The 10,516-nt window shown below is 62.1% G+C and overlaps 1 protein-coding gene across 1 annotated transcript; it reads right to left on the bottom strand.

The window, feature by feature from the left end:
• Positions 1-3,616: 3,616 nt before the first annotated feature.
• Positions 3,617-9,757, bottom strand: CRABP1 (cellular retinoic acid binding protein 1). Its single transcript, XM_035024367.1, has 4 exons — positions 9,618-9,757; positions 8,956-9,134; positions 7,091-7,204; positions 3,617-3,887 (listed from the first exon to the last, which is right to left on the bottom strand). Exons 1-4 carry the CDS (start codon positions 9,685-9,687, stop codon positions 3,837-3,839), a joined length of 414 nt encoding a protein of 137 aa, XP_034880258.1. The 5' UTR covers positions 9,688-9,757; the 3' UTR covers positions 3,617-3,836.
• Between the last annotated feature and the right edge of the window lie 759 nt (positions 9,758-10,516).

Genomic DNA, 10,516 nt, shown 5'->3' with positions numbered 1-10,516 from the left:
CCCCAAAGAGGGGTGGGGACTGTATTACCTCAGTGGCCTCAGGCTGGCATCTCCCAGATTCCCTCGGCCCTTTCCTCAGGGGTATAACATGGCTGCCCCAGCTCCAGGCATTGCGACCTCACGCCACACTCTGAGACAGGAAGCGCAAGTTAGCTTCTCGGGCTCTCCTCCCTCATCAGGAACAGAACGTGTTTCCCAGGAGCCCCTTAGCCGACGTTCCCTTAAGTCTCCCTGCCAGACGCAGCGGCACCGGCGGCTCTAGCTACGCGCAGCACTGCCGTCTGGGGCCTCTGGGGTGGGAGGCGGCCGAGGAGCGGGCTGGGAAGGTCCGGCCACCTGCCCCGAGACCGACGAAGTACCGCGCGCACGCTCCGTGCCCGAGGGGCCGGGGGCGCCGGGGGCGTGGGGGCGCGCTCCCGCGTCCACGGGCCTGCAGGACCGGTGCGGGGGGCTCAGCCGGCCGTCCCGCGGTCAGACGGGCAGCACGTGTCACGGAGCGCGCCAGCCACTCGCCGTGCGCCCCGGGGGCGCAGAGACGTCCCGGCCTCAGGGGCCACGCGGGCGGGGTGGCCGGCAACGACGGCGGCTGGGCCACGTCGAGCGACGACGCCCGCCCGCCGCGGGAGCCCGGGCGCGCGGGTCCGGCCCGGAGGGAGGCGGGCCCGAGCGGGCAGAACCATCCGAGGCCCGGGCGCGGGGCGCGGGCTCGGGCCAGGCGGCGGGGCGCCGGACTCACTGGCGTCGCTGAGCCCCTGCGCACCGAACCCTCAGCCCAGCCAGGCGGGAACCCGCCCAAGGTCTGGCCGCCCGCGGGAGACCCCTGGCCGCCGCCCTCCCGGCTCCGCCAGCAGGCTCGGCCGCCCTGCGGGGCCGCGTGACGCACGCTGGCGCGCGCCCCCGGGGGCACCGGTCCGGGCGGGCACGTGAGCGGCACCGCCCGGCGGGAAGGCGAAACGGCCCGACAGGCGGGAGGGCGGGCTTCCCGGCGGGCCGACCTGCGACCTGCGGCGTCTTGGAGGTTGGCCCCGGGGCAGCGCGAGGCCCGGCGCGGAGGCCTTGAATGCCGGGCGGAGTGCGACCTCCGCGCGCTTCCCCGCGAGGACTGCCGAGGGTGCCCCGGCAAGACGATTCCGGTGCCCGTGACCGCCCACATGCGTGTGTCAGTTACACGCGCCACGCAATGTGTGTAACGCGGATCGCAGCCGCCGTCCCCAGACTGGGTTCCACGGAGCGCTCCTGTCCCTGCACGGTGTTCAGGACAAGTGGGAAACACGGGGCCTTGACTTCAGAGAAACAGGCCACAGCCGATGTGCTGAGCGAACGCCGGTCCTGCGGTGGGCACACCTCGTCATCCAAACCTCCCCGCGCTGGCCTGGGCCTGATGTGAGGGCGAGAGTTGGACGTCTCCAAAAAAGGCTGGTCGGAAGGAGGGGCGCCCGGGTGCCTCAGTAAGCCTCCGACCCTGATTGATGCTCCGGGTGGGGAGATCGAGCCCCGCCCCGGGCTCTGCGCTCAGCTCGGAGTCGGCTGGAGCTTCTCCCCCTGCCCCTCCCCCCGGAAAAAACCCAAAAGGCAACACATGTGCCCCCATGTGACGCGTGGTAGCGAACATGGTGGAGGTGGCTGAATTCCCGGAGTCGGGCAAGTGGAAGGTCCTCTCGCATCCTCGCTTCCACCGGGAGCCTGCCCCTGCCCAGTGTGGGGGCTCTGGAGGAGACTGGGCAGCCCCGGGAGCCAGGCAGCGTGTCCGCCAAGATGGCTGGGCCCGCTCAGTCCATCTGCAGTGAGGAGCACCCAGCACCCTTGGGTGGAGTCCAGGCACGCCAGCCCGTGTCCCTGTACCACGACCTGCCTGTCACACCTTCTCTTTCGTGGCCAGCCTGGTCCCTTCTCTTGCATCAGGTCTGGCATACTTGCGTGCAGGCCGGGCCTCCACATTGCCCCCTCTCCACTGCATACCAATCCAGGTGCTCCCCAACCTTACAGGCCCATGCAACCCCCCTCCCCCAGGGGGGCATCTAGCCCTTGCTCTCTGCCATATGAAGCTGCGGGGTAGGGTACTGTGCACGCACTTGGCAGTTCCTAGCAAAGAACAAAACGGAAGGAATGTCCCAGTGTCCATACCCAGTGACTAGTGGCACTGGGGGTGTTTTCATGAAGGGCTTTGAGAAGTTCTGGGGACCAGCAGAGGTCACTTGGGGTCCTGGGCAGTATGTATAGCCCAGCGTTAGGCTTTCTTCTACTCTGACCCATAATCCAGCCCTGCTCTGATAGGTCAGGGCCCCGTGGCTTTGGCACTGAGAAACAGGGCTGTTAACAGAGCCGTTGGCGCTTTCGTGGGGGGCAACACGACAGAGGCAGTCCACAGAGCCCCAACAAGCAGGCTGCATTCCAGATTCAGCAGGAGACCCCCTCCCCACAGTTCCATGTACGCAGCAGAGTATTTGGGAAGGGCTGAGGGCCCGCAAGAGCAAAGTGGGGTCCTGGACTTCAGAGGTGTGAGGATTTAGGTACATGTGTCCTCATTTACACTCAGGTAGTGGCGCCTGGGCCTTAGATGCCTGCCCCATGAGACTGTGAGCTCTTGGAGGGTCACCTTCTCCTGACCTCAGACACGCCTGCACATTGCCGCTCAGCTAACTGTAGCCTGGCTTTGCCAAGAGCCCATGTGCCTAGGAGAGCAGGGAGAGGTGCCTGCGAAGCCAGGGAACGGTGTAAATGAGGACAGGGACGGTGGCAAGGTCCACCTCAAAGGGGGGAAGCCGTCAGCTGTTAACCCTGTGGGAATGTCGGTTCAGGGATTTTCCCGTTTTTCTCCTAAAGAAACAGAAATCCAGATTTTCATGTGAAATCGGATTTTAAAATGTAAGAGTTGGCAACTGTGGATTTACATGTTCAGATCCATTCGGCACCTGGCTATGTCCGGGGAGGGTGACTCACTGCCCCCTACGTTCCACTGGGTTTGGCCAGTGCTCAGCACAGGTGGATCAGAAATCGAAAGCTGGGCGGTCAGGATACTTAACCCCGTAGTTCCAAACCGAACTCCACCTCCATGCCCCCCCACCCCCCGGTACACTGGGGCCACGGTGTGGACAGTGGCTACCTTCCTCCACATACTGCCACAGCTCCTGCATGGTGGGCTCCCTCCCAGGCTATAGCTCTTCTGTCTGGTGACCCCTCTGTCCCTTCCGTCTGCAGACAAAGGGGAGCAATACCTCCCGTGTTGCTGGTCCGAGGGCCGCCCCATCCTTCGCCGATTTGCTTCATCCTGTCCCTGTAAGTGTCTGTGTAAATAGTCCCTTTATTCTGGCCTCCCCTCAATTAACCTTCTGAATGTGCCCCCCTTTTCCTGCTAGGAGCCACCACTACAGACTAATTCCTTTCGGAAACGACACCGTGAGGTCCAAACACGCCTAGCTCTGCAGTCTGGATCCAGCTGGAGGGAGCCCGGCTTGCCACCCTGCTGTAGGCTCCAAGCAGGGGTCCTAGGCAGCAGGCTGAAGCTGAAGACACTACCCAGCCCAGCGCGGTACTAAGGACAGCAGGGACACGATAACCCCAGGCTGCAACTGAAGACGCAGCTCAAAGAAAGGAAAAGCCTTGCAACGCAGCCAGCCAGTTTAATGACAGGCAAAACCATGCAGATGCCAAACTACAGAGCACCAGGGACTCAGGGGTACAGAGGCCTTGGGGGGAAATACTACAACACCATCACGGGGGAAGTGGGGTCACCTAACGTTGATGTGGGGTGGGGGGGGTCCACTGGCAGCTCAGACCTATGCCATTTCTCAGGGGAACATGCATCCCACCCCAAAATAGGAGCAAGCCGGCCGCCTTCACTCCCGAACATAAATCCTCGTGCAGACCACGTCATCGGCGCCGAACGTCTGCAGAGAAGGAAAAACAATCAGAGCAGATGCCTGTGCAAATATGTTTAAAATGTATCACTAATAAGGCCACTTACTGCCCTGTTAAAAGCCCTTTGTAACCAACGTTCAATTTCCTCTGCCACATGCTCACACTAACTGCTAAGGTCTTTTCTTCTCCCTTAAGCTCCATACACGGGCAGAGAGCAACTGGGGTGTAGAATTATATGCAATTTTCCTTTGTTTCTGGATCCCATGAGTGCTGACATGGGAAATGTTTGGTTTGAAAAATTAAACTGAAAGGGGGAGATGTCACATTGGACATTTCTGAGGCGGTTCTGTCTCTTCAAATGACTTCAGTAGGGCGCAGGGCCTGGGCAGCTGGAGCCCAGGGCTCGCGCGCTGACCAGCCAGACGGGGCGGCGTTGGAGAGAGCGGCTGCCCACCCTCAAGTTATCTGCAAGCTGGAAAACGGGTATGAGCTGCAAAGGCACAGCACTGGCCTGGACCCAGCTCTGCAGCCCCCGGAGCGGGGAAGGGGGCCCGGCGCTTCCTCTCTTGCTGGTGCGGAGTGGAAGGGAGGGGGTGTCAGACAGGGCTGGAATGGAACAGGACGATCCCCAAGGCTCTTTCCAGCCAAAATTCTACGGCTCTTTGTTTGTATGTCTGTTTGCTGTGCGGTGGGCACAAACCTCCCCAGACGGAGGATTTTCTTCTGGCCCCTGAAGTGGGATCGCCTCTAAGTAAACTATCTTAACTCTCCCCCAAACTAGCAATTACTCAGGGGCCTGCTCTCCTGGGCTCTTACACGCAGTTGGAACAGGGAAAGCAATATGTTTGTTTCACACACAAAACCAAACATCAAAAATCCTCCAGTCTGCAGCCCCGATGTGGGCACGTCTGCCGACGTACGCTTTTCTGCAGGAGCGCCCCTTGCTCTCAGATTCTCAAAGGGGCTTGAGGCCCGGGAGAGGCTGAGAGCCTGGCTAGACCTGACCTTCAGCTTCCTGCCCTGGCCCGTCGGCCGGCTGAGAGGCTCTCGGAGCGCGTGCTAGGACGTCCCAACGTGTGTCTCAGGGAAACACTAGTCATGAGTGACACCAGGAAGCAAACAGCCATCAGCAGCTTTTCCAAGTGGGGGCTCCTGGTCACGCAGGCACAGCTGTACCTGCTCCGGACACCTCTGTCTGCAGGAGATGCTGCGCCGGGAGAAGGGCAGGGGGGCAGGCGTTCCCACCGGAATTTACCTCTAGGGGTGCTGACCTCTCAGCTCCAGGGACATGGAGTGTGTGGGATTAGACTCTTCCCATGCACTGTAACCACCCTCGGATCTGACGCCTCCCCCAGGCCCCCAGGCCGACAAGCAGCTTCCAGATACAAGAAGAAATCCCATTTCCAACCTGATCTGAAACATCCTTCTCAGCCGGCACCCATGCCGAAAGATTCCTGAAAGAAACTCTAGACTGTTCCAGAGCGGTTTGAGGGAAGATCCTCCATTTTCACAGAAGGCAACTTACAGCCCCCGGGGGACCATTTACTGTTGGCCCTGGGAGAGCTTATTTCAACTTAACTAGGATAATTTGCCTCTTGTTATAAGGAGATAGCATCTCCCTGCGTTTTGGATTTATTAATGATAACAACCCTTGAAACAAAAGCCCATAGATCAAGTCTCAAATGCCAAGAATTAATGCTCCTTTTGAGGCTTGTCTGGTCGGCTGAGCCAAGGAAGGATGCACGGGTGGAGCTGGGGGGCGGGGGGTGGGTGTTGGAAGTCATGCAGTCCTCGCAGCAGAATGTTTTCTGGTTGCTCGGGGATTACAAGGTTAATAAAATCACACTTTCTCACGGAGCAAACCGAGCCTGCTCGACCCTCAGCCACGCTCCAGAACTCAGAGCTTTGCTGACTCAGGTACCAGCGAACCTTTTGTTCCTTTTTCTCCTAAATTCCATGTCTCGGCCTCAAAGTGCTCCTCCAACCCCATCAAGTAGTCCTTCCCTGGAAACGGCATTCACCAGGTTGCAAAGGAAGCCAGTCCCTTCTCTATGAAAGCAGACAGGACTGGAAGTGAGGGCCGGGAAGGACAAGCGGCCTCAGCTGAAGTAACAGAGACCGCTCCATGCAGGGTCTGCTCACAGGATCAACATGCAGTTTCAGGGCTGAGAGCAGCCCAACCGGGGATCAGACTTTAGCGGCAGCCCTCAGGCCACAGCCTGGGAAGGGAAGGGCCACGCCTCGGTCGCACAGCGTGGCGGCTCGCGTCCCACTCTGCCGGCTCCCTCCTCAGTGCTGCAGGGTGCCATTGGCTAAGACGGGGCAGGCGGGCGTTCTTAGAGGGCAGATGGTAACATATGCCTCGTGGAGAACAAAGGATATCATTTCCAGGGCACCCACACAGCTTTTCCCTTTCCTTGCGTGTGTGCGTGTGTATGTGTGTGTGAGTGCGTGCACATGTGAGCACGTGTGCGTGGAGAGTGTGCGTGTGTGAGAATGTGTGCGTGTGTGCGTGGTGGGGGGCGGGGGCGGGGCAGGGAGAGCCTGCTCTATTCTGAAGTACAAAGAAGAGTGACTGAGCCTTCCCTGTCCTCCCCGACGCCCTCTGCCCCCAACACCTAAAATCAAGGACGAGGCAGTGTGTGATTAAACCGTGGGGGTTTCTAAACTGGCCTCACCAGGTAAAGTTTGTGTGGCCAGGATTGTTTAAAATGTTTTAACCTGAGTGCCTCGAAGGGAGGGCCCACCCTTCCCTGTTCTAAGGCCCCAGCCGCAGACCACGGGACATGCAGAGCCTTCGGCAGCCACAGGACTTGCCTGGCTCCTGAAGGCCACTCAGTTGGTAAGTCTAGCGGTAAAAATGCTCTCTGAGGCTCCCAGTGCTGACGCACTAAAATTCCTGAAATCTTTCCCTGGTAGCAAAATGGGGAACGAGAAGGGGAAAAAAGTCCCTCTGCAGAGTGAAAACCCCTGGGGCCTCCCGAGCCCATGCACTCTGGCCCATTGGGAAGGGAGGCTGGCTCGAGCCGCCACGGAGCCGCCATGGGGACGCTACAGCCTGTCACAGCCCTGCTCCTCCCAACCACGGAACGATGAATGCCTGTGACCTCCACTGTCACCTCAAGCTTTCCGCTCAAATTTTAACGCACGGCCGACGGGGTCCCGCTCTCTGCTGAGGGAGGACGGCACCATCTGGGGACTGTAGGCGTGATTCAGGGGCCCAGGACCTCACCAGGATGAGCTCGTCGTTGGCCAGCTCGCGGGTCCAGTAGGTTTTGGGGCCATCCCCCTCGAGGAGAGTCTGCGTGCAGTGGATCTTGTTCTCATTCTCCCAAGTGGCCAAACTCTGCAGGCAGGAAAACCATTAGTGACATTAATTATGGTCTTGGCAGCAGGAGCGGAGACAACAGTGCGCACGGGAGGGTCTCGGCTGTGGAGAGAAGCAACACATGGTCCCTGTCAGCAGGGCACAGAAGCCTCTGCGGTGCCCTATGGAGTCCAGATTCGGAGGGCCGGCCATGGGTTTATGGGGAATAAATAGACCTCGTGTCCCCCCAGAGCGCCCCCCTCCCCACGCGCACACACACACTCTCCGAACCAGCGGAGCTTTGGGCTCTCATCTCCAGGAATAAAATGCAGAGCATGCAGTGATTCATTGTGTCAAAATGGACTATCCCTTCAAGCAACTAGCATATTAAGGGCAAGAACCTTCCCATCAGAACTGTACCACGCTGGAACCTAAGACACTGTATTTATAGCCACACTGTAGCCAGCAACAGGAGCCCTCTCCACTGCACGGATTTGGGGATAACCCCTTCCTTTCCGTGTGTACAGACTGTTGTGACAAACCTGAGTATCTCTGAGGACAAAAACACTACCACCTTCCAGGGTACGGCCTCTGGAAAACATTCAGACTCAAAACAAATCAACCGTCTTCATGCTCCTGGACGTGGGAGGCGGCACAAAGCAGTGCCCGCCAGCCGGGTGGGGGTGTCCACGTGGAGCACGCACGCACTTGCTTTCTAACGGACACTTGCCAGGCTGTCACGTGAACCTCTGATTTTTTATCGGAGCCGTGGTCTGTGGCAGTGGCCACCGCTGGACGTCCCCAGCTGAGTCCTGCCGACGGCCAGGCCAGCTCCCCGGGACTCCCGGTCACTCTTGTTTTTACAAACAGTGCCGTGGGGCTCAGACCCTGCCCTCTGCAAGCCTGGACATCATTTTCTGGCTGTGCCGATTCTGCGGGCCCAACCGGCCATGTGGGGCCACCCCGGCGGCCGAGTCTCCGTGTCCGGAGGGTCCAACTCTGCAGATCAGAAAGGCCCCCTCAGGAAACCGGAGACTCAGTTCCTCACTTTCTGGAACCTTATTCGTGTTTCTTTGTTTTGAACGCCGGGGAAAGGGAGGGAGACATTTTGTCGCCTTTTGGATAACTGACTGCAGCAGCGACAATTTTCCATCCGCCCTCAGAATACACACTAACCGACCCTTCATTTGTTCAACCAAAAGCGATTTTCGCCACGGCAAGCGGGCATGTACTGTCGCTGGCTTCCGCCACTGTTCATCCCCGGGGCCCAGCGCCGCACAAACACACACTCTTGCCCTTGAGGACTGAGCGAGCACTTGGTCCATCTCCCCAGCCAGCATCGGCCTCGCTTTGGGAAGGACGCCGCCTTTCCTTCAGAAACCAGGCTGAGGGCCGAGCGAGAGGTGCTGGCCCACGACACCGCTGAAACCGGATCCAGGGCGTCCCCTGGGGCCCGGGGACCCGGGGCCCGGGGGGGGGGGAAGCGAGCGCCGCCGTTCCACCCGCGACAGGAGACGTGGCGGCGGCCCGGCCCCCCGCCGCCGCCGCCGGGGTCCCCCGCCCCTCCCGGCGCAGCGCGGAGGAGGCGGCTTGGGGTGGGGTGGGGTGGGGTGGGGTGGGGTGGGCGCGCACTGGGGAGGACCTTCTCGCGAGCCCAGGGCAACCCGCTCGCACGAATCCTCTCTGCGAACCGCCGGCGCACCGCCTTGCAGGGAAAGCGCGCCGCCGGCCGCAAAGGCAGGCAGGGGCGCGTCGGGGACCCCGCAAGCCGCCCGCCTCTGGGGCCTCACCCTGCACTTGCGTCCGTCCACGGTCTCCTCGTCGAAGCCTTCTCCGACCTTGAAGCTGATCTCGGTGGTGCGCACCGTGGTGGACGTCTTGATGTAGAACTGATCCCCGTCCTGGCGGATCTCCACGTGCGGCCTGGACGCAGCCGCCACCGCCACCTTCCTCAGCATGGCGTTCACACCTGCGCAGGGAAGGAGGGCGGCGCCGCGGGCTCGGTCGCAGCGCCCGCCCGGCACTTCCCACCCCCCCGCCTGCAGACGGGGACCTCAAAACACCCGCTCCCCCAGCCCCCGCCCCAACCTTCCGGAGGAGACACAGGCTCGGAGGGTACGCGGCTCTCCCCGCGCAGCACGGTGCATTCGTGGCGGGGCCTGGCCTCACACCGAGTCTCCAGATGTAAAGTCCCTGATCCTCCTTGCACTCCGGAGAGCACCCCCCGGCGCTGATCCAGCACGAGCCGAGGCCGAGCCGTCGGGGAAGGCGCCAAGCCTCCAGCGAACGTCCGCGGGGCGCGCGGCTCCCGGGCGCCGCTCGCCGCTCCTGCCGGGGCGGCCTTGGCTCGCTCCCCTCGCCCTCGCCCCGGGGACTCCCTCCGCCGGGGCTGGGCCCGGGGCACCTCGGCGCCGCGCCTCCTCGTAGGCGCGCACCGACCGCGCCAGCTTACCCAGCGCCTTGAGGAGCTCGTCGAAATTCTCGCTGCTGCGCATCTTCCAGGTGCCGGCGAAGTTGGGCATGGCGAGGCGGCGGGCTGCGGCGGGCGGCGGGCGGACGGACGGGCGCGGAGAGCGGCGGCGCGGCGGGCTCCCTCCCGGCTGCAGGGCGGAGACTGACGCTCGGCCCCCCGCCCGTGCGCCCAGAGTCCCTGGGAGGGAGCCCCCCGCCCGCCCCGCCCCGCGCCCCGCCCCCGCCCGCCCCGCCCCCCGCGGCCCTCCCCGCGAGCCCCGCTCCCCGCCCGCGGTGCCCCCCGCCGCGGTCCGTTCCCCAGCCTCGGTGCGCGCGCCCGGCGCCCTCTCTTCTACAGCCGGGGGTGGGCGCTGGCCCAGAGGGGACAACTGTGGCAGCGGGGCGGTGGGGACGTGGGGAAGCTCTGCACCATTCTCTCTACTTTGGTGCGTGTCTGAGAACTATAATGGAAAGTTAAAATACAGCGGGTGGTGGGCCGGTCAGTGTTGGGAGCCGCGCTCTCCCCACTCCGGGTAGTGCGTTCTGGGCGTGCGCAGCCGCTTTACCCCCACCCCAGTGAGGGATCCTATTCCGCACCCCCACCCCCCCCACACACTGGCGCAGGGCCAATGCGAGCCGGTGGCGGGAAAGCCCCATGCCCATGACCCCCGCCCGGGCCCTGCTAGGAACCAAGGGGCGCGCGGGATGGTGGGCTCTCCGCGCGCGCGGGGCAGGAGGCCGCCCAGGCCTCAGCGCTTCCGGACTGCGGTCACGAGGGCTGGAACCCGGGCTAGGAGCGGCCCGTTCTGCGGGGAAGTGTGGCTCCATACTCTGCAAAGGAGGTCTCCTTCCTTCTCCCATTGCTCCCAAGTGTGCACCATGCTTAAAGCCCCCTTCGGT

This window comes from Mirounga leonina, unplaced genomic scaffold, assembly GCF_011800145.1.
Source record: "Mirounga leonina isolate KUSES-001 unplaced genomic scaffold, KU_Mleo_1.0 Mir_178, whole genome shotgun sequence".
Lineage (NCBI taxonomy): Eukaryota > Metazoa > Chordata > Mammalia > Carnivora > Phocidae > Mirounga > Mirounga leonina.
Note: the sequence above shows the minus strand (reverse complement) of the source record. Positions and strands in the feature narration are given on the sequence as shown.